We start from the raw sequence: 24,171 nt of genomic DNA on the forward strand, positions 1-24,171 counted from the left end.
GTTTGAAGTCGTAGGCGATCTCACCGCTGGCAACCAGATATTTCGGATCCGACTGCTGGTACGATCTGTTGGGAACTCGGCGCTGACGCCCGTGGTTGTACCTGGGTCGCAAGCCCCAAGGGTAGCGTTGGCCTGGCGGCCTGGGGTACAACTGCAAGCATCCGAAGGTCCCGGCAAAGCATGAGTCGACAGGTAACAACGAAACAACTTGTTTATTTTAACATCGCAAAGAGTTGGCGGTCAGGTTTGACCGAAGTAGAGAGACGGGAGAGCACTTCACTCAACGGAAGAAATCGGAGCCCTCTTCTGGCGTCCGGGGGCAGCTGTTTTTATACTCTCGCAGTTGAGGGCAAGAAGGAACCCCTCAAAAGACGAGCACGTGAATGTACAATGGGCTAATGGTGACGCACACTGTCGTAGCGATGCCGTAGCACCATGTCGTGGCGCTGCGCACGATCTCGTAGCACCTGGTCGTGGCGCTGCGCAGCACACTGTCGTGGCGCTGCGCAGCACACTGTCGTGGCGCTGCCGGTCGGACACAATGACTGTAACGAGAAGATGGTCTCTGCTTTGGCATCGCCTGTTTCGGGCCCAATAACTGGAATGAGATCCCTGCTTTGGCATCGCCTGTTTCGGGCACAATGACTGGAACGAAATCCCTAGGCGGTCGCATCGCCGCAGACGCGCCTGGAAACACCTGGCGATGAGTGTTGCGGTGACGACGATCGGGCCAAAATGTCCGCCGCCCCGCCGCCGTCGCGCCGGCAAAACCACGTGTCGCAGGCGAAACGCAACACCACTCAGGTCGTCAGAGAGCAGTGCGTAGTCAATGCAAGTGAGGCTTCCACGTGCACACCAGGTGAAAGAAACAGTGCAGTCTTCCCTCATGTTCGCTATGTCAAGATGCAGGGATTGTGTCAGAGTTTTGATGGGTGTTCCATTGTGGTCTTCATATCCATCCAGGTCCTGTATGTGGTCGTTAAAATCACTCAGTAGCAGCACTTGTTTGTTGAGACCCCATCTTGCAACACCCTATGCAGTGCAGCGCATAATGGCAGAATTCTCGGAATGTTGGGCAGGGGATACCCCTAGGTAGACTACGCCCACCATCACTTGAACATCATGTATACGTCCAGACACCCATATATGATCTGTGCATGAGTCCGGCATAGGCGTCCATGTGCTGTCATCTCGCCACAGGAAACCCACCCCACCACCTTTCCGGGACGCACTGTCACGGTTACACCCAGTCCAGTGCCATCGAGTGTGAACTGGGGGTTGCTCCAGGTCTCGCAGGTGTGTCTCCGCAACACCAAAAAGCGTCATGTCCTCTTCAAGCAACACTTTGTACAGCTCTACCCATTTCGAGAGCCGGCGGCCACTGTGTAGGTTTAGGGATCCCACTGTCACTTTCTGTACCTGCTTGTGGTTTCGCCGCTTAAGTCGACATGTGGCTCCAGTTGCAAGACCCACTCTCGTGTTTATATTCGTCCCAAAATTCACCGCTTGTTGCAAGCACCGTCGCATGTCGATGGAGGTGCTTTGTTTCGCATGCTGCTGCAACTGTGCTTTTCTCGGCATGGGGTTGCTTATAGGGGTGGCCCAGCTGGCGTTCAAAACGCGCGCGTCCAAACCCGAAACCGGAAGAAGTTATTAAACCCATCCGTTTGGTGCGCTACAGTCAATTCGACCACTGGCCTCTATGGGAGTGTCCGCTCTTGTTGAACGTCTTTCTCATATGAGGCGTTGCTTTCTCTATATGCTGTGCCGGCGCATGCGTATGGCAGCGAGCAGACTATGGCCGCGGTCTGGAAGCCACTGCGCTGGAGAACCACCCCCTTGTGTTGATCTTCACGTTTATCGTTGTGTGTCACCTGGACTGGGCCTGGCGCGGAAGTTGCCATGTCGAAGGGGTCCGAAGCTTACATCGTTTTTAAGCACCTCCAACGCCCGCAAAAGTGGGGAAACACTTGGACTGGCTACGTAGAATCGCAAGAGAAGTACGACGAATTCGTGTCTGCTCTAGCCGCCTTCGGCATCTCATTCAAAACCTTGAGAACGAGGCCCTCGCTCAGTGTAAAAGGTTTGTGATGTATCGTATATTGTTATTGGGTCTTTTGTGCGTGTGCTCCCGCCCCTGTTGCAAACGCGCACTCGCGGATCTGCGATCGTGTGCATGTGAGTCTACTCAGCGCGTGCGTATTAGTGCATCACTGTCGGTAAGAATGTTTTCCGACCAAGATGTTTCGACTAGTTGCGTGGTATTTCTTGGGAAGCTTGGCAGTGCTGATTCCCCACTGTTTATTTCGAGGGATCCTGCGAGTTTTTGCACACATACAGTTTCTCACTATAACACCTAGAGGGTAATCTGGCGCCACCGTCTATGGGAGTTTCTTAATGGGGCACCGTGCCGTCATGGGAATGACGGTATATGTGTCTGCGAGGCTCGTGTTGGCTGGTGTTGTAAGAGGCTTCGTCTAAAACGTGGATATGGCTACGCAAATAACGCGTTCTCAAAGTAAAATCTTCATAAAATGTTTCCATTCACGCATATTACATCTTTACTCACCCACGATGCATGACCAAGCGAAGAAAAGCAAGAACAGACGACCAACTGTTTCAAAGCGAGCGCGAACCTTGTCGTCTGTCCTCCAACTTTAGCGGCCCGCTGATACTTTTTACCTAACATGTAGTCGTACACACAATAACAAGTTCTCATAGTTAAACAAAACATGTTTTTGCGTAATAATAAAGCTAAAACAGCTTTTCACATGCTGTTTTAGTAGAAAGTGAATCATTGTGACAGACGGAACGGTACTTGCCAAGCGCGTCTTCATGGTGTCCTGTCTCTACAAGAACGATGCTAATCCGAATCCACAATATACCGGCATTCCCATGCATACCACAGCGAAGCAGTGCCAGATTTCCCTCTAGGTAATGTAGTGAGAAACTCTAGGTAATGTAGTGAGAAACTCTACACAGAACACACGCGCGTATAGTGATAAATCATGACGTCATTTCTTAGGTGGCACACAAGTATGTTAATTCAAGGAAGTCCGGCTGCGCTTATCAGATAACAAGAGGAAAGCAGTGCTCGCACTCCTTTGCCAAGCTTCGTACGCATGTTTACCATGTCAGTAACATTTTATGTTTGTTGTCCTCTAAAATTGCTTATTTGACAATGCTTTAATTCAATATAGGGGTGCAACAGCACTCCTTTTGGCAAATGACAAGCCAACCAACCAACAGTAGATCTCTTCGAAATGAAGGGCTGGAAGTTAGCGTTGCATGTTGTTGCGTCATGCATCTTCGTCCTTGTAGCACTGAACAGTTCCCGGGTACATTTGTATGCCTGCAAACCTTTCGAAATTTTTCTTAAAGTTTACACCTTTGAGCTAGATTTGCGATTTTGCAAATGTTGGGACACATTTCACAAAAACTAAGTTCAGTTTATAAACTTGATAAGGTGGAAGCTTGGGCGAGTTGGTGATTCAATATCGACATGTTTGCACAGTGCAAAAGATGAGGACTGAAGGAAGAACACAACACAGGCGCCTGTGTTGTGTTCTTCCTTCAGTCCTCATCTTTTGCTCTGTGTAAACGTCGATACTGTTAACAAAAATGTTTTGCTAGCTGTACCCTTAATATTGGGTGTCTTGTGATGGTGAAAGCATGCAAGAGCAGTACTTCCCTTGAGCAAGTTCATTTGGACAAGTCTTCAAAGCAGGCAGAACTGGCAATGTCAAAGCCACTGAAAAAGTCACTCTACTCCAAAAATAATTTGTTGCTTGCTAGTATTTGCCTCGGTCAAATTTGTTGCTGCTTGTGTGCTGTGTTTAAATGTGATTTGTCTTTATTAAAGCATGTGTGTATCCTTGAAAAGTTGTGTGTTCAGAGTATGCTCTTAAAAAAAAGATCTGTTCTGTTCTACCCTTTGGTGTAATGTCTGTAAAATTTTACAAAATTTAGAGTTTGTAGGTATGCATTTTCTGATGCATAAATAAAAAACATTGAATGAAATTTAGCCAAGTTGTCTGTCAATACAGGGAGGCTCCTGCTGTGCACTCAGCGTGGTGGTGTCTCCATAAAGGAAGATGTGCCGTTCAAGGTTGTGGAGAGTAAGAAGAGAGGCTGCATTTTTCAAAAGTGCAGCGAGGTAAGGCAAAGAAGTTGCGAGCAGTTGCAATATATTGCAGACATGTTGCATTGGCCAACTACTAATATGTTTAAAACGCATCCATAGCAGCACAAAACATTGCCACTAAGTTTTTGAAACATGTCAGCTATTTTGCTAATGTTATATCAGTGGTATAGCCATGGACGAATGAAACACGAGCTTTAAAGTTGGACACCTTTCACAAATGATCACTTGAGAATGTGCTCTCGCACCACTGCTTGTCCACTTGGCGAACTTGGTATAGGCCTCGCTTATATCATGCTGATATTACATGTGTTGACAAAAGCATAAATGAAAAAAATGCATTCTACTTAGCTCTTACGGTTCTTGTTTCAATAGATGTTTTTCAAATTCAGCTGTACGCATGCGCCTACCCTCAGTCCCAGCTGCAGCCAAGCTGGGCTGCCATTAATTATCGCAGGGCACATATGTGAAATGAGTGCATAATCCACGGCAATTTTCTCAGGAACTGAGCAGTAATTTCCCACATGTTCTGAGCGATAATATTGGTTAACAAAACACTTGGCCATTTCTTGGGGAAGTCTACAAGCAGTTTTCTTGATGGAAACACCTCGAACTAATGCTCGAGCGATCAGCTCAGCGTTTGGACGGGCCTCATGACGGACACCTGCTGTGATGTCAATTGCACAGGCTGGCATGGAATGTTGGCCATTGTTGCGGCGGGGTGTGCACTGTCAAGTTCGAAAAAATTGTGCTGTGTTACTAGTGAGCCATCATGCGATTCTTGCCGAGTACATGCCTGTGTTCTGGTAACGGCACGGCACTGGCAATGTAAACATTCAAGGCACACTTGCCACCCTACGACTGATTCCACAGTCTTTGCGCAGTTTTATTCTTGTGGTATGTGTATAGCAGGGTTGTTACTATTGGCTGACGAATGTGTTACCACATCCATTACAAAAACAGCTGTATGGTTATGTGTTGCCAAACAGAAAAACAAGAATGTTGCCACACAGTCCATTGGAATACATTGCACGAGACCAAAGCAACATACTTGCGACGGTGGATTATACGGAGCTCGAAGACCCCCCCCCCCCTTTCTTCTTACAGGTGAATGAAGCTTTACTCCCTTAACCAACGTTCCATGCCATACGTGACATCCCGGGAGAGAAACAACACTTACCTTGCAGTGCAGAACTTTTGCAGGTTGTTCATCATGATGAGCTGTTTGCAGTGCCTGCTCTTCATTGAGGGCAAGCATGTACATGCATGTGTTAACTGCCTCATTTGTGTCGAGTCACTCCAATCAACGTACAAGTTTATCCTGAAGAAAGTTCCAGCCGGGGATGCATTTGACAGTCACATGTACTTCAGTAGTTGGATCAAAGTACTGGCGAAGCTGTTCCAAGAACAAATACTGGCGTATCTCTAAAATATCTGCTGAATGCTTTCCTGCCCGTCACATTAAGCATGTTGCCTTGACATCAGTAAATGGAAAAGGTGTTATTGCTACACATGAGCAAATACACATGCTATAAAATAGGTAGGATAAGAATCTACTTCAACAAAATAAGTGAAAAAAATAATAATAAAAACGCAGGGACGTCGCAAGAGACTTGGTCAAACGCTACCGCTGCGTGGAGCCGAGAAGTGGCGGGAGCGCATGCGTCTTGCCCGTCAAATTGAGCTGAAGTGGTGCTGCTAGAGGGGTCGCTTACTGGAGAAAGGTCCATTGCCCATGAATGTACACTGGAATTTGGTTACACCAAATGGATGTTCACGCAGATAAGGCAGTGTTGGTAGACACGCTGGCATAGAGTTAAAGGGACTTTACGCTGCCCTGCCCCTTTCTAGTTCGCTGTACCGTAGCTGGTGTGGCAGGCATCATATACCTCAACAGTGCACAAGAGGAGAATAAAGGAAAACCAGATGCATTTGTGGTTTTAAGTTTACTGTTCATTCTGATCAGACCACTGTGCGCACCACGATGTGGTTTGCAAACAGCTTCTTAGCAAGAACGCTAGTGTTAGTGCACACGAATACTTTGCTTAGCGCAAAACAACACACACAAGAAAGACGACAGGACAAGGCGGACAAGCGCCTTGTCCTGTCTTTCTTGTGTGTGTTGTTTTGCGCTAAACAAAGCATTCATGGATTCGCACCAACTAGCCCGCCAACGCGTTGTTAGTGCACACAGTGTTCATGCCAACAGCAGAAGGTGAAAAGCTGGTGTGGTCACAGTGTGACCCGAAAAAGGGCAACTGTGCAAGAAGTTGTGCGCCCTTTTCTCATAAATAAAATGCTAAACATTGTTACTAGATTTGTTCCTGGAGTTGCTATGAGTTTTCCTAGACGTGTTGAAAAATGACCCGAAGTTTGAAATTTTTGCATCTGAGAAAGGCAGTCCCTCAGTGCAGTATGGAACATTGCTAAGTTACTGATTACCTATGATAATGAGCCCACAAATCTCTTCCTCAGGGCTTTCTGGGTGCGCTTAGCTCAAGGGTCACAGTTAGAACCATTCAGCATAGAACTTCATGCACATCTATACCTTTCTTTCTTATTGAAAGGTGTTCTGAAAAATGCATAATAGCATGCTAATAGAAGCAGCATTTTATGGTGTGCACAATACTTAATATGGCCTCATTAACCCTTGAAGTGCCTTGCCCGAGATACTTCAAGAGCTTGAATAATCTGTAGACTGGTTGCGCCATCTACTTGGAAGTTAGTTTAACTTTTGTGGTATGCTTTGTTTTTTCTATGACAGATGGCGCAACAGAGTTTATTGACTGTCAGTGTTGCTCACGTCTCTTGTTTTCCGACATTTTCTTGTTTGCCGCTCGGCGTCAAATCTTGTTCACCTGCTGCCATCCACTCTGCGTACAGTCTTCAAACATTGTCCTTGAACGGTTTGTTCAGTGGCACATCAAGAGGCTGTAGCAGCAGCGTCAGAACCCCAGGGATGACTGCAATGTCCGTGCATAGCTCCTTAAACTCAGCTCGAACGCTATCCACTACATGGCCTCGGAAACTCTCCAACACAAGAAGCGAGGGAAGCGGAAGTGCTCCTGGTCTTCGTCCCCAAACATTCTTAATCTAATCGACTATGAACTCTGCTGTCATGCACCCTTTTACTTGAGTCAGGATGTGGATGCCAGGGGGAAGTTTCTCTTCGGAATAGTCTTCTGTTTCAGTATGACGTACGGTGGAAGCCTCCACCCGTCTGCTATCACTGCAAGCATTACGGTGCATCGCAGCTTCTCAGCACCAGGTGTCTTCATGAGAACAATCTGAGCACCCATCTGGTTGACTGTTGCGTTTCGGGGCATGTCGAAAGTCAATGGAGTTTGGTTGGCGTTCCCTATTTGCGACAAGAGGAAGCCATTCCTCTCGCGGATCCTCGTGACGAAGTGATGAAAGTCTACCACCTTTTCTTCAGATGTGGATGGGAGCTGCTGGCACAACGACATCTGCCACCTCAGCGACAGTTCATTTCGTCGCATGAAGTGAGTTGTCCAACCGGAGCTAGTGCGGAAGTCCTTTGCGATGATTCCCAGCTTCCTGCTTAATGCACACACCTGTATCTGTATCATTTCCAATGATATTGCACAACCAGCTTTGCTCAGGTCCTTCACACATTCAAGGACCGCCTCCTCAACGCGAGAGAACTTGGCCGTTTTGGGCTCGCAGAAAGCCTGGCGCGTCCTGTCAGTAGCCATCAGCTGCTCACGCTGTTTCTTCCAGTACTGTATTTGGATTTCATTGACACTGAAATGCCCTTCGGCAGCACGGTTGCCATGCTCCAGTGCGTTGTGAGCAGCCTTAAGCTTAAATGCGGCCGTAAAACTCGCATACCGTCCCATGGTGAAACGGCACCAACACAGACAAACAATCACAATGCACACGGCCGCCTTGAAAAATGGCAAAAACACAGTGTACATGGAAGCGTGTTGGAACGCATTTGCTGTGGGTTGACAACACGTCAACCAACAGGCGGCTGCCACTGTAACAGTAAGGGACATAAAAACAAAAATGGCGAGTGACGGAGCAAGCTGAACGTGATTTTTTTTTTCTCATGAGTACATTACGTGCATTGAAACAGCTTCTTCAGTATCAGTAATGAATAAGATTGTTAAATTGGCGACCATTATAGAGCCAACAAATAATAAAGCCTAGGCAAGTTTGGTTGTAGATCTTTTTTTTTTATTCTTGAAGTGCAGAAAGTGATGAAGGGAATGAAATGGGCATTTGCTTAAGAATCTGTTTGGTGCATGCAGTCTGCTCGGTAAGCTTTGAAGTGTCGTTTGCGCAGCATTCGACAGATGGTAAGCACGATCATCATCAGCTAGACTTGGCAAACAAAATATCGCTGCGGCAAGTTCGGGGTGTGATCATTACGAGGGAAAGAAAAAAAAAGATTTTGATAGGAAAATTCAGGGGTGCGATCATTATGCGAGTAAATATAGTATACTTTGATTACTTGGTCTCTTCAAGGTACAGTGACAGCAATGAGAAGGCCATGACAGCAGCGAGAAGGGCATGTTTTGCAAGGAACCACAATTATTCTGATTAAAATAATAATTTACACTTTTTATGCTAGTTTTTTTTCCAGTTTTGGAATATAGTATTTGTAAAATGATCTACTGCATATCCTCATTAAGAAGCATTTGAATTTAAAGCCTGCTGATGTGTTACTTAGACAGGAATTGGCTTTGTTGCACTTTGCCAAAACACCCAGCACCCACTATGTATACACAGCAGAGATTCATAGGAAGATAGAGGCTTGAAGTAATAGAATGAAATCAACTCCCTGAAGCCGTAGTAAATATAGCTGAAAATAGTGCCTTCTCTTCATTATTGTAAGTTATAATGGTCTATTTCATATGTTCTTTTACTTTGTATTGGTTGTACCATTTAATATTGCATTTGTATTTTGTATCGATCCTGTATTGATTACACAATTAGAAATTGTGTTCTGTATTTTGATTGTCGATCTATGTATCTAATCTATGTTGACTTTGTATATGCACCCCCTCCCCCTGCACTAATGATGCAGGAATTCTATGAATAACAATAAAAAATATTATATGCTGCCCAGACAAATGAAGCCTCAACTTGAAACCCACGTTCTGACAAGGGGACTTATTATCAGAGCAGCAACAGTTGTTGCCATAACCCAAAGGGTTGGCCACCCTTGACCACAGTGTGAAAAGGCATATTACTGTCCTGCGAGCCTACGAAGACCTGATTAAGGCACTGAGAGCCTTGCACAAGCCTTAATTAGCCTAATTCTCTGTCTCTTGATCTTTCCATGGTTCTGTTAGGTGTCTTGCTTAATGTGGTTGTGTTTATGTTAGCACTGCAAGGCCAGTGCAACAAACCATAAGAGCAAAACAAACAACTCTCAGTAAACCGTCGTTGTGATGAAGTCTTCAGAAAGTGTTTGGGTGACATTTTGTTTAAAGTAGAAAGGCTCTAAATGAGCCATAGTAAGATAAGAGCTTGTCAGATGAGGTGCTCTCCTATAGTGTAAAACATATCCCAAAACACGCATGTGCTTTGTTGTGGAGATAACATAGCAGAAATTCTGCCGACATCTCTAAGCAGCTGCCTCGCCTGTTGGCTATCAGATTGCAATGAAGTTAGACGCAGGGAATTGTTGCCAAGTGTATGAGTGATCTTCACAGCACTGTTTCCCTCTCCTGTTTGAAACAAATAAACACACAGGGTCACTATGCTTGCTATGTCGTGTCCTCCCGTACAGATTTTCCACTTTGCAGTTCGTATAGAGTGGTCTGACACTACTGCACTTCGAATAAATGGATCTAAAATGCATTCACTACAATCGTGACCCTGTGAAACTTTGAATTTAGCAGTATTTAGGCTCAAATGCTTTTTGTTGTAGCAAGGGCTTACTGTGCCATAGCTTTGGTGATCGGCCTCATTTCCTGGCATAGTGATAATGCATGTCAACTCTGTTCATACACAGGGAGAAGAAACAAGCGAGTTGGCAGCCACCTTGACTGAAGACCCCGAGTCCCCAGGCGTAAGGAAGGGCCTCTGCCCTGCAATGATGTTCGTCAAACAAATTGAGAGGTACCCAGAATTCCGGGTAGGAAACAGCACTAATATTCTGATATATATGAAAACAGGTTCCTATTTAAAAGCCAACTGCAATGAAATGTTGGACTGCATTAAAGAAGCCTGGTTTTAGATTATACTCAGTTACTAGCACCTCCTGGGCACCATTTCAAATTGTCAGTGGTGTAAATGGGGCTTAAGGGAACCAGGGACTAGGATGATGGGTAGATAAAACGGTGTTGGGTGCGGCCGTACGAGCTTATGTCTTGCTGCCGCCTTCCGCATAGTGTGGTCGTGGTTCTGGCATTTTTATGTCAGCGCTTCCAACCACACGCCCTTGGCTACTGCCATGTGTGAATGCTTGGTGAGTACTAAGTTGTGCGTCAAAAACCCGTAACAGGTTATGTAGATATAGAGGCATCTCATCACAATCCCATAACACAGATAGTTTAGATATGCCTCACTTCATGCAAAATTTTACATTAGAAGTGCGACTAAGTACGCCAGGAAAACTTTGCCAATCAACAGGTGCAACTATCTAACAACTTGTTAACCAACAGCTGCACATAAAATCTGCTTAGGTGCTATTTCAAAGGCTGTTAATACGAAAATTAGGCCACCACCTCTTCCCTCTTCACCTCTTCCAAGATTGCATCCGACACGGCATGCCTTCGTCACATCCCCTTATGCATTGCCAACCTTGTGTCTCCCTTCTAGCCCTCGTACATCAGTGCAGTAGACCTGTATCGGAGAGGTAGAAGGGAGAGGTGTGCGCGAGGCCAGCAATGCATAGGGTGATGCGATGAAGGCGTGCTGTGCAGGGTGCGCGGTAGGTGGGTCAGCCAAAGGTGTGTGGCACACAGGCAGATGCGATGGCTCGCATTTCTTTTAATGCATTAGCGTTCTTGTAATACTTCATGAACATTACGGGAGCTACTTGTCCATATATTTATATATGTATGTTTCTATATAAACATACATAGGAACGCCTTAGGCATTCAGGAACATTCAGGAACACCTTAGACTTCAGAAAACCAAAGGACTAGGCAGGATTTTGTAAAGGCTACTCAACCATAGACCATATTCACACTATCAATCGGGTGATAGAGAAACGTGCGGAATATAACCAACCCTTATATATAGCTTTCATTGATTACAAGAAAGCGTTTGATTCAGTCGAAACCTCAGCCGTCATGCAGGCATTACGGAATCGGGGTGTAGACGAGCCATATGTAAAAATACTGAAAGATATCTATAGCGGCTCCACAGCCACCGTAGTCCTCCACAAAGAAAGCAACAAAATTCCAATAACGAAGGGAGTCAGGCAGGGAGACACGATCTCTCCTGTGCTATTCACAGCGTGTTTACAGGAGGTATTCAGAGACGTGGATTGGGAAGAATTGGGAATAAGACTTAATGTAGAATACCTTAGTAGCTTGCAATTCGCTGATGATATTTCCTTGCTTAGTAACTCGGGACCAATTTCAATGCATGCTCACTGACCTGGACAGGCAAAGCAGAAGGGTGGGTCTAAAAATTAATCTGCCGAAAACTAATGTTTAACAGTCTTGGAAGATAACAGCAGTTTACGATAGGTAACAAAGCACTGGAAGTGGTAAGCGAATACATCTACTTATGGCAGGTAGTGACTGCGGATCCGGATCATGAGACTGAAATAAGAATGGGCCGGGGTGCGTTTGGCAGGCATTCTCGGATCATGAACAGCAGGTTGCCATTATCCCTCAAGAGAAAAGTGTATAACCAGCTGTGTCTTACCAGTACTCACATACGGGCAGAAACCTGGAGGCTTACGAAAAGAGTTCTACTGAAATTGAGGACGACGCAACGAGCTATGGAAAGAAGAATGATGGCTGTAACGTTAAGGGATAAGAAGAGAGGTGATTGGGTGAGGGAACAAACGCGAGTTAATGACATCTTAGTTAAAATAAAGAAAAAGGAATGGGGATGGGCAGGACATGTAAGGAGGAGGGAAGATAACCAATGGTCATTAAGGGTTACGGCCTGGATTCCAGTAGAATGGAAGCATAGCAGGGGGTGACAGATGGTAGACGGATGAGATTAAGAAGTTTGCAGAGACAACATGGTCACAATTAGCACATGACCGAAGTAGTTGGAGAAGTATGGGAGAGGCCTTTGCCCTGCAGTGGGCGTAGCCAGGATGATGATGATGATGATGATGATGATGATGATATAACTGTTCTCCCGCCTGCCTGGGTCACTGGGTAGTCAACGGTCGAATGGCTAGTGCATCGGGCTGCTGTGCTGAAATAACAGGGTTCGAAACCAGCCATTTGACCCACTTGGGTCACTGAGTATGTGCCAACGTGTGCACACGCGCTGCTCTTCAATGAACCCCTTTCATGCCAATGTATGTGACGGTAGATGGAATGGGTAGGCACTGCTGTTCAAAAAAGCTCTTTGATGCCAACTTGGAGCACTGGGTATGGGCCACTTGGTTCCTCGGGGTCATCAGTGAACCCCCTTGATGACAGCTTGGGTCACTGGGTGCATGCCAGTACGTGTATGCTGCTTTTTAATGAACATCTTTGACACCAACTTGGATAACTAGGTATGGGCCACTGGGAATGTGCCAATCTACAGTAACAAGAAGATCCCTTAAGTTTTTTCAATGTTGAGCAGAATCGAGTCCACATCAGAAGGGTTCCTCAAGGACAACAACTCGACACATTAGCAGGCTGCGCCACAAATGCAGTGGGTGTGTGCTGCTTTCAATGAACACCTTTCACGGCAACACTTTAGTGAGCTGCGCCATGAATGCACCTGGTGTGTGTGTCTTTTCAATAAACCTGTTGCCAAGTTGGGTCACCGAGTATGTGCCTAAGTGTGTGGCAGGCGAGGGAACAATTCTTGGCATTCGCAGGCAGTGGTGTGCCATGCTTCTCGTCTTGGAGGGCACGTGCACTCTTCTAGACAGTGCCACTAGATGGTGCAGTGTGTCCACAAGTTGCAAGAGAGGAGCCCGGTTGCCACGTGGCATGTTTCTCAATGTTCACAAGCACACCAGTGTGTCATGCATTTCAGAAGCCACGCACAGGCCTTGTGGCCACACTAGATGGCGCCAGGTGCTCTTAGGGTCGGGTGAAATTGAACTACACACCTCGTACATAACTCGATTTCAACAGTGGAATTCATGTTGTCACTATACTGATTCAATGCCAACGCATTGCCGTTGAGTCATCGTGCGATGAGTTCTGCTGCTTTTTTTAAAAGCGAAGCTTTTCTTTGTGAAACTCGTCTGGTTTTCGTCGCCATGGGTGCTGCGACATGGCTGTTCACTAGCTGAATAGGTCAACTGATCACATTGGAGGGAGGACGTGTGCCTCTGAGTTCCTTCCACCCCTACCAGATGGTGCTTGCATCCACGGCAGGGGCGATGCTGCTGGCCATGTTGGGGGAAAGAAAAAAAGAACCCAAAAGCTTGCCTGCATACATCCATCGAAGTGGTGGCGGCATTGCATTGGTCTTTCTACAATGCCAGAATAAGGCCTTCCGTGTCACTTTGTGCAGACATTCACTGAACACAAACGCATGCTTTGACTCTTTGTGCACTCGCATAAAGCTTAACTGTATATAGATTCCAGCTCGTTGAATCAACTGCATTTTTTTTCCTTTGACTTCACGTTTCTTTTTAGTGTTGACACCCAGTAGCCAGATTTAATTGTTGCAGCCAGTAATGCGACATGGAAATGTTGTACTAATTAGCGGCTTATTTTATGATAGAAAACACAAGAAAGTTAACAGTTCCAGGGCTGCTCATTATTACATCTGAGTATTGTTAAAACTGCTAATACTATAAGTGTGTTTGACTGCACTTTCTCTCTAATTAAAATGTTTAGATGTTTGACCTCTCCGCATTTTTTTTTTTGTGCAAGCTGGTTATTTAAGTTATAACAAGGGGATTTTCTCTGCACTTGAATATTGTTATAATCCCAAGTGAAATTTTGTTGCAGTCGGCCTTTAAATTTATGTGGTGACCGATTCCTATTCTTAGAAATATTTATTGACCAAACTGAAAGTCGTTGGCGTGAAGCTTTGCTAATTCTTGGTCACTGTAGGCTAATTAGAATTTTTTGTAAAGGCTCAAAATGAATGTTTTTGGCATAATTATGCTTGGGCACATGTGGAATTGAATCCTGATTTCAAGCAGCCTGTTCGTTTGGTCAAGACATGGAGGGCACCAAAAAAAAAATTATTGAAAAAGGACTAAGGGTTATGAACGTAAATGACAGGTTAAACAGTGTTAAAGCATGGAAAGACAGCAGGATGAATTATAGAGTATTGTTTGTTAATATAGTTCGGATTAAACATTACGCAAATACAGTGCACATGTAGTAATCTATATGAAGCTAATCTCTCATGAAGTGGTTCGGTAAATAGTATACAACTATTGCAATGCTTACAGTTGCATTTATTTTCATTAAGCATGTGCAAATAGTGGACTTTGAGTTCGAGGCAAGGAGTGATTTGTGATGAATACTTTCAAAACAAATATGTAATATCTCTTGTACAAAGAAGTGGCTGCAAACTATTATGCAGTGACTACTGCATATTGAAATTAATGCCTTGTTGTGTGGAAGAATGAGACCATAATTTAGTGTAGACCTCCTTGACCAAATGTCAAAAATACAAGAAGGTTAATGAATAGCAAAGCATGATGCAACTGACTTTGTGCATGTAGGAAGTTGGTAAAAAAATAAAAAATGGTAGGTGACCCTCATCTTTGGCTTACGTGTGTCTTAGTGGCACTCACACCTCGGCATTGGTGTTCTTTAGGTTAAGCGAGCGAACGTCTTTCCCGTGGCATGATATGCGGGTGAGGAGCGAGGGAGGGCCAGGAGGAAGAGCAGCACACGCCACCTGGTGGGGCATAGCCCCCTAGCGAGCAGCGTGCGAAGCGCACCTTAGACGCCTTCTCCGATGCTGACATCAGAGCTTGTAACAAGTATGCATGTGCAGCTGTTGCCAGCGAGCGAGCAGGTGAGCACTGGGAGAGGAGAAGCAAGAGAGGGGAGAGTGATGTCGCATCCACTCTGCTAGGCAGGTGTTCAGTCTATGCCAGGCAACTGTTTTCCATTAATTAGTGACTTAAATATCATGCCACCTTCTTGTGTGTGACGTCATTAGTGACATCATTACTTCAGCTTTCTATTTCCAGGAATTTCGCCAAAGTAATGCTCACATGGCAGGTCTCTAATGTCTACAATTCTGTGCTTTGGTGTGCGGTAATCAGTGATTTCTAATCAATATCTAATTATTCCAGACACCTCAGTAACTCAACTTGTAACTAAATTTATGCTCCGATAGCATATCTACCCATTAATTAACGAAACCCATTAATTTTGTACTGCAATATTTTTTACGGTGAAGCTGTTAAGGGCTACTTTCTCCACTATTATGTCCGTGTGTAGAAAAAATCACAAAGATACTGAAATGCTAGGCTGACCCGTGGTGGAGGTGACGTAGGCATTAAGCACTCCCCATATGTGAGCCGAACCCAAAAATAATGCAATGCCGGGCCTACCCGCGGCAAAGGTGAAGCAGGTGTTAAGTGCTCCCCATACCTCGGCTGATCCCGAAAATAGTACAATACTGGGCCAACCCACGATGGAGGTGCAGTTCGCCATTAAGGGGCCCGCGTACACAGCTTCGCTGGTCGTCCTTCAGAAACTGGAAGGGCACTGAGTTTTTTTTCTATTTTTTTTTTTTCTTATTTGAATTTCATCCCGGCCATCTCAGGAGGTGAACCGGAAGTGCTGCGCAAGCAACGAGAGTCACTCGGTGCTCGTGCCAGTAAAAGAACACAAAAGTAAAATAATGCACCGATGCCGATATTTAAATGTAGACAATTTCAATGACTAGAGGAAGTGTAAACTAAGGATAGTGCCATACCAATGCATTTCTTCTAATAGACATGTTGGTCACGCTTATTAGACATCTCTATGTTCATGCTGTGACTGGAGATAGTGCATACTCGTGTGTATGAGAAACGCATACTAGGCCCCATAACACTGCCCCTTTCTGCTTTCGTTATGCTCCACTGCACGGAAAATGTGCTTCTCTACATAACAGAACTATATTGCTGCAAAGTGGAACATAGGGAACTGATCATTGCATTTCAAGGTGAGATTTTTAAATGCATAAGCATTTCTGTGGTTACCCAACGAGAAAACTGTCTATCTGTCCTTCCTTCGCGTAAGACGATTGTTTTCAAGATAGAGCCAGCCAGCTGGGGAAGAAGACGACGAACGCGCGAGCAGCGGCAAAACAATTTGGGAGTGGGCCAACTGGAAATCAGGTTGTAGGCGATGTTATGTTTGGGGGTAGGCCAAGTTGAAATTTCACGGTGGGCCAACTTACCGTATTTACTTGAATCTAACGCTCACTTTTTTTTCAATAAAACGGGTCCAAAAATTGCGTGCGCGTTAGAATTGAGTATGACCCTAAATCTGTGTTACCATATCGCCATCGGCATCTCAACATCGCCGCCTCGTACGTGCTTCGAGTCTAGCTGCCGTAGCTTTTTCCATGTGCTGCAGTACGGGTGCCTAGGCAATGCTTCCTTTGACTTAGGTTAGTGCACCGTCCGTCTTCCCGTTTTCTGCATTTGCTCCATCAGCATGGAAGTGCCGACTGCAAAGACATGCCGAGTTCATCACGATGCCGCAATTAAAAGGAAAGCGATCACGTGTGCTGAGATGGACGGAAATTGGGCCGCATCGTGGGCGCTCGGAGTTCCCGAAACTTGCATGCGGGACTGCCGCAAACAGGAGAGGCATTCTACGCCGGCGTCTGCTACATATGGCGCAACTGCGCTCAGTCCCTATCTTCAAAGCGATCTGCGACGGAGACAAGAGTCTGCGCATTTAGGCACGCCGTGCTGTGTTCTCGTTGCTTAGTTCACCTTGAAGCGAGAGGTCTTACAAAGGTCAATTCCCTCTTGCCTGCTACTGCACTTCCTCGCTCCAGCGTTTTGATAGAGTTTTCGCAGTCATTGAGTGAGATGTGTTCATGTTTGCTCGTGTGCTCGTGACACCATGCTTGTTAATTTAGCTAGTAAGCAAATGTTTAAAAGTTTATACAGCCAATAAGACTACTATCCTTACTTTTCGTATAGCTGTCTACTAGTTTGCTATCGTAGTCGATGCTTTGCCTTTCGGGTGAAACTGCGACTTTAGTCGCAACTTTAGTGCATTGGAAGTAAATCTTTGATTTTTTTCCCAATGAGAGAACGTTGTATTTATATATGAAAGAATAAGGTGTGCGGTACTGTAAAGGAGTTTTCTTTTTTTAGGTCACAGCAAATGGGTATACGTTACAATTAAGAACATCTTTTTTTTTATCGCAAAAAACGGGTGCACGTTACAATCAAGGACACGTTAGAATCGAGTAAATGCGGTAAATGGGGGGGTAGGCCAACTTAAAATTTGAGTGTGGCCCTACTTGAAATTTTGGGGTGGCCCAGTGTTTAATTGAACGCTGCTGAGCGTACTTTGAGTTATGAACACCCTTGCAGGCAAGAGAGTGCATTGAGACGCTTGGCACGTTTTCATTGGGCCTTACCGAGGTGCAGTCGTAATGCAGGTGAGAGCTTGTGTGGACAAGGAGAACACGCATAATGAAGGCTTGCGTGAGCTACAGGGAGGGTGACATGGCATTGCGCCGATGCACTCGCCCCTCATGCAATTATTTGTGCGCTACTGCGGCAGCTGGTGTTCACTTTCAACTTCTCTGCTTCGTCGAGGCGCGCTCGTGCCTGCAGTCCCGACTCAATTGGTACCTCTTTCAAGCCAATACTTTAGCGAGCTGCGCCATGAATACACTGGGTTTGTGCCACTTTTCAATAACCTTCTCATTAACTTGGGTTGCTGAGCATGTGCCACTGAGTGTGCAGCAAGCGAGGGAACCATTCTCAGAGTTCGCAGGCAGTGGCGTGCCATGCTTCTCGTCTAGGAGGCCGAGCATGGACATCTCGGCAGTGCCATTAAATGCTGCAGCGTCTCCAGAAAGAAACATGAGACAGAAGCCATGTTGCCGCATGGCACATTTCTCGGAGTTCACATGCACCGGCGCACTGTGCATTTCAGAAGCCATATGAAGGCTTTGCTGCAGAGGTGCTAGATGGTGCCTAGTGTTATTAGGGAAGTGCGAAAAAGGAGTCCCGCTGCAGTACATGTCTCCTACATAACGCATTTTAGTGGGGGCAGTACATTGGGTCACTATATTGGTTCATTGCCAACGCATTGCTATCGACAGTCATCGTGAGATGGGTTCTGCCACAATTTTATTTGGTGTATGTAGAATGCCAGTTCTGTGTTTTTTCGTTACCTGAAGGAAGCTGCAGGTGTCAGGGACTGCACATACACGTCCAGGACATGATGCCAATGCCACAAGTGTGATTCAAGCTTCCATATTATTGCAATCAGAATAAGATGTGTCAGTATTCTCTTAAGAAAAAATTGCCTGCAGTATAGAGTTTGGGAGATAAATGCATGAATTAGAGTATTTGAATATCGGGTTTTCCTTGTACTAGCTTCATGATGCTGTCCAGTGGACGAGTTTTTCTGTGTTTCCCTGTGTGTTAGGTTGGAGTGTTAGTTAACTGATAACTTGAAAACAAAGTTTGAAAATTGCATGACCACGGTTTTGTTTCCAGGCTTGTGTGTCACCACAATGCATTATGCGTAGCTTAAAGGAAGTGATTGTTATGTAAAGTTTCACAAAAACAAGAAGTTTGTGTCGCAGCCTCATATCATAATCATTTCTCATTCTGCCTTTTTCAGGTGCCCTATTTAAACCAATACAGTACCAGACGGGGACGTGAAGCTGCTGTATCGACAACAATATCACGACTGAAGCTTGCTCTTAAGAAAGAGGCAGCTGGGAAACCTGTGCTCAGGCAGCGTCGCATTTACATCACCATGGATGACCATACATGCCATCACCACCACGGTAGCGATTCTATTTGTGAAGAACAGCCAGTGAACACGAACATATTGCAGAACAAGGCGGAGATGGCACAGCCCAATCGGACATCAGCCAGAAGGATCGGGAGCTGCTTGACATATTACGTTAAAGAAGTTCTCGTGGCAGATAAGCCGAATCCAAGGATCAGCTCCGACGATTGTTATGCTACAAAACGAAGTATAAGTGATCACATTCAGAGAGCCCTTCGAAAGGAAGGGTTTAGTTCCCTTGAGCAAAAGGGTATCACAAGGTGTGTGGAAGAACTGAATGAGAAATCACCAATGACAAGCCCTCTTTTTTTTACTTATGAGCAGAGAAGGAGGAGGGAGTTGCAGAGAAGAAGAAGAGAGTCACAGAGTGACATTGAGCGCCAAGCTGTGCAACTCGACTGCGATGTCTTAGCGACAGTTGCAAGCGAATGTAAAACGGCACTGCTGCATTGCACCCACACAAATTTCATGAAGAATCTCATGCTCAAATATTTTGAGGTAGTGGTATGTATGGAAGCTGTGTACGACAGAACCAATTATGCCCTGCCAGTTTTTCTTATTTGTTTCAAGACACCAAGCTCTTACGCCGTGGTCGGGGCATTTGTCATTCACTTTGAGATGGCCGACTGCATAGAGGAGATGCTTGATTTGTTGAAGGCCAGTGACTCGGACACTGTCAGTACAAAGTTTTGGGTAGTCAAGCACAGCCAAGCGGATATCCGTGCATTTTCTTCCAGTTTTCCAAGGAGCCATCCTCTTTTGTGCAATTTCCACCGAGAACAAGCATGGAGTGGGTGGCGATCTGAAGAGGCAAGCATTGCAAGCAACATAAGCTTAGTTAAGAAAATGCTGCAGGAAGTGGCATGTAGCAAGAATGAGGATGGACGCAAGTTGGCAGTTGAAGCATTGGAGCAGTCTCCCTATTGGCAGGAAAATAAAAAGCTGCAAGAATTCATATGCCAAAAATGGCTGTTGGTCAGGGAAATATTGGCAAAAATGCACAAATATGCTTTTCGTTTTGATGACACAGACGAGGATTCGGACACTAAAAGTGGAACGCTACAAGCTTGTTTGACACAAGGTGGTAGTCGCCATGAGGTTCGGGGACTGGTTCGAGTTTTTGCCAAGATGTTTTCTCCAGAAAGTGAAGTGCAGGCGTTGCAGGTCAGCACGAACTCTCTTCCTAGCTACCCTCTCCTCCACGACACTTTACCCAAGTTTCTCCATGGCAAAGCTTCTACTGTGACGAAACAAATCATGGAACACCTTACGAGAGCTGCTAACTACAGAAGGTCAGAAATTAAACCAGGCAAAGAAGAAGGTACATTTTTTGTCCAATCGACTGCTCAGAGCAGCAGCTTTGATGAAGTGAACATCAATGTTCCAAGCTGCACTTGTTCTTACTTTGTACAAAACGCATCGCCGTGCAGACACTTAGCGGCGGTGTTATTGCTTGACGAGGGTTGGGACTTCTCACGCCTGCCAGCCGCTTACAGGAATGAGCCACATACGACAGCCCATGCAGATGCGGATTGCGCATCACAGCAAACAGTGTCCAAAGCATCAGAAATGGAAGTTTGTATCGACGTCGAACAGAATGAGCCACATATGACAGCCAGTGAATATGCTGATTCTACGTCAGAGGAAATAATTAGCGAGGCATCACAGATGGAAATTTTTATCGAGGTTGAGCCAAATGAGCCACATATGACAGCCCATGAAGATGTTGATTCCACGTCGCAGGAAAAAATTAGCGAGGCATCGCAAATGGAAGTTTGTATGAAGACTGAGCCGAATTATCTGCATGCTGCAGCCCACGAAGATGCTGATTCCACATTGTGGGAAACGATTAACAAAGCATCAGGAATGGATGTTTGTATCAAGGTGGAGCCAAATGAGCCAGATATGATGGTCTGTGAAGGCTCTAATTGCACTTCACAGGAAATGATTAGCAAGGCATCAGAAATGGAAGTTTGTGTCAAGCTTGCGCCGAATGAGCCACATATGACAGCCTATGAAGGCTCTAATTGCACGTCGCAGGAAATGATTAGCAAGGCATCACAAGTGGAAGCTTGTATCAAGGTTGAACCGAATGAACTACATATGACAGCTCACAAGAATGCCGATTGTGCATCCCAGGAAACGATTAGCAAGGCATTGGAAATGGAAGCTTGCGTCAAGGTCGAACGGGACCTACAGCCCACAGAACTTCTATTTGAACGTTGTACTAAAGAGCACAAAGTGGAGGTCTTCCGACAGAGTACGTCTCACACAAAGTCACAAATTGGAGCTCAAATAGAGGAGATAGATTCTCTGCTTTGTTATGTACATGACAATACTGTATTGCAACGCGTGCTAGACAAGTTCAATCAAGTGGGAGCACTGGTGGAACAAAATGCGCCTGAATGTAGTGCAGTGAGGATAGAGAGACAGACAGATGAGGGACACAGTAGTAGTAAAAGGAAAGGAGTAACTCCGACAGCATCAATAAAGAAGAAAAAAGATTACAGCAGGCCAGTACACAGAATGAGGTAACTGTAAGTAAGGACACATGGAAGATTTTTTCGCATTATGTTGTGCACTCACGTTATACTGCATGATTTTGTGCATGTTCATTTAAACACATTGGTCTACATCACATGAAATATTGATTCTGGTCGGCCAATGCAGGTTTTATAGATGCAAGACACTGGGCTCTCTTCTCATGCCGATTTCACTGGAGAACGAATACTTGTGAAAATCCATGCTATTAGCCTCAAATAGATTTTGCTCTTTGCTTTCAAAAATCCAACACATGAACAATGACTATGTTCTTCATGCCCTTGCCTCTGCTCCATCAGACTTCTCCACATTCCTGTCACCTTGTGCTCCAGCATGGAGCTTGTACTGCACAGTGTATGCTGTGTACTGCTATGTTTTTGCTTGTTAAACTGTTCCCAGTGACTGTCATTCTGTTTACCTAGCCATGAGGAAGTAATGGCCGAAAAGTTGTTGATTTTGAAAATGCCACTGTGGCTTATATAAAAAAGGAAGTGCTCATTTACACCAGCGTGGAAGCCTACCTAGCAGGCAATTGCTGGGAGCCATGTAATGCCAGCATTTTTATGTTGTATGGTATGTGAAGTAAAATATACACTGAACTTCAGAAGTAGTTACTGGTCAGCAATTTGGCATATTGGTATCCAGATTGTAAAGCTTCAAGGCCACACATGTGCTCCGCATGTGATGCACTTTCAGATTTTGGAGGCCATGAGAAACTGAGTGCTTCACGGCTCAGTCTTAAAGTCCACCAGAAGTATGTTGGAATATTGCAAGAACAAGTTTGCATTTCAAAGGTTATAGACTGGCATAACACAAATGAATATAGATAGTGGGTGCTTGTATGCTGTCTAACAGAATGAAAAAAAAAAAAAAAATATGGCATAGGAACAAGGTTAAGTGCAGATTATGGTTCTCCCTTGTCTGATGGCACAATTATTAAGTATAGGCAAAATATACACTTTGAAAAGTCAATTGACGGAAAATTGTTTAAGTGCTTGTAGGCCGTGCATTGTTAGACTGTTGGTTGTATTAGAATGTAGAGAGTTGAAGTTCCTGGGAGCATGTTGAACTGTACTCTCCTTTGTGTTCTTTCTTTCTCCTCTTCTACTTCTCTTTTTTTCGTAATTGACATGTGTCAGTGTGGAAAGGCCAACTTTGGCTCTTTTGTTGATAGTATACCTGCATTTCCACTGTTGTTCGTAAAATTTCAGTTGCAAGTAAAGGCTTGTTGCATTTTATTTGTTCATCCTTACCTGTCATGCAGGTCAGGGTGTAAATTAATATTTGAATATAATTGTAGCGTGCTCTTAACTTTTAATTTTGCTCTATTTCCGTTGTCCTTCTGGAGCTTGAAGTGCATACCAACCTTGTGATTGGCATGTATTTCTTGCACTGTTCAGAGTAGTGCATTATCATCTCACAACAGATCGCAGCTTAGCTTGTAGACAAATTCTTGTATATTATTCTTTATTAATGTACGTCTGTGCAAAACCCCATGTAAGCTACATTTTTCACGTCATTACAAGAAATGGCAAAAGTGTATATTATTTGGAATAATACAATGCTTTCCACAACAATGGACGACTGCAAATGACAACAGGTATGATTACATGGCTTCGTCTAGCTATAGAAACCCATCTGAAAGGCCATGCTGCCCAAATGCATGAAGTTGAAGTTTTATGGTCAGACGAAGCAGTGGCATTATAGCCAGCATTTATTAGGTGCCAACTTTGAGGGACAGTTGCATCCGACCCGTTAGGTATTCATCAGATGCTAAGCTGTCCCTTTTCTGCACTCAGTCCCCATACATCCTTTGTGCTGTGGTAACTCCTATATCTTAATTTATTTATTGACTTGTAGGGTTTAACGTCCAAAGGCAGCCTTATTCACTCAATAAAACATCCTCTGTTTGTGCTGACCCAGCTGTTACAATTGGAACAGATTCATTTGAATTGTGGGTGTACGAAATATGGTGCCCGCATATCGCTTATCAGCAGCAGCTTCCTCAAAAGTTCAGTTACGGAAGGCGATGGGACCTAGCAACAAAGCAGGTGCAAATGTAGAAAAGGGCCTGGCTTGGCACCACAACTTGGCTTTGGTATTCAAACAGGCCAGGAAATTATATGCAAGTATCACAATTTTAATTTTTAATAAGCGCTACTCAACCTTCATAACACAGTGACTAAGTTCTGCACGTTCGTCAGCTTTGGCATAATCTCCAAGATTATGGCGCTCCGAATTCGGTGAAATCTTGGATATCGCCGATGTTCCGATGTCGCCACTCCGACGAGCAAGGGTGCTCCGGTGCCATTGCACATCTTAAGACAATCGTAATGCGATACGTAAAAGCATAAATGCATTGGAAAAGTTAATTCTGAATTCGAATTTAACCTTTTAATTTAATCTCATGTCACG

At 44.9% G+C, this 24,171-nt stretch overlaps 1 protein-coding gene across 3 annotated transcripts; it reads left to right on the plus strand.

Moving 5' to 3' along the window:
• The first annotated feature begins 1,706 nt into the window (after positions 1-1,706).
• LOC142564307 (uncharacterized) lies at positions 1,707-22,994 on the plus strand. Of its 3 annotated transcripts, XR_012824541.1 has the most exons (5): positions 1,707-2,083; positions 4,047-4,156; positions 10,128-10,250; positions 15,035-15,238; positions 19,042-22,994. XR_012824541.1 is itself a non-coding variant. In XM_075675258.1 (4 exons), exons 1-4 carry the CDS (start codon positions 1,903-1,905, stop codon positions 19,052-19,054), a joined length of 411 nt encoding a protein of 136 aa, XP_075531373.1. In that variant the 5' UTR covers positions 1,709-1,902; the 3' UTR covers positions 19,055-22,994. The 3 variants fall into 3 exon arrangements, 1 of the variants encoding a protein (XP_075531373.1); XM_075675258.1 differs by lacking the exon at positions 15,035-15,238 and having other exon boundaries at positions 1,709-2,083; positions 10,128-10,234; XR_012824542.1 differs by lacking the exon at positions 15,035-15,238 and having other exon boundaries at positions 1,711-2,083.
• Positions 22,995-24,171: the final 1,177 nt, after the last annotated feature.

This window comes from Dermacentor variabilis, chromosome 11, assembly GCF_050947875.1.
Source record: "Dermacentor variabilis isolate Ectoservices chromosome 11, ASM5094787v1, whole genome shotgun sequence".
Lineage (NCBI taxonomy): Eukaryota > Metazoa > Arthropoda > Arachnida > Ixodida > Ixodidae > Dermacentor > Dermacentor variabilis.

What these genes read in the sequence shown, in the direction of transcription:
- LOC142564307 (XM_075675258.1), top strand. Translation starts at nt 1,903, where the DNA reads ATGTCGAAGGGGTCCGAAGCTTACATCGTTTTTAAGCACCTCCAACGC. An exon ending in GCCCTCGCTCAGTGTAAAAG is followed by an intron (nt 2,084 to 4,046) that starts GTTTGTGATGTA and finishes CTGTCAATACAG; the next exon opens with GGAGGCTCCTGCTGTGCACT. An exon ending in TTTTTCAAAAGTGCAGCGAG is followed by an intron (nt 4,157 to 10,127) that starts GTAAGGCAAAGA and finishes GTTCATACACAG; the next exon opens with GGAGAAGAAACAAGCGAGTT.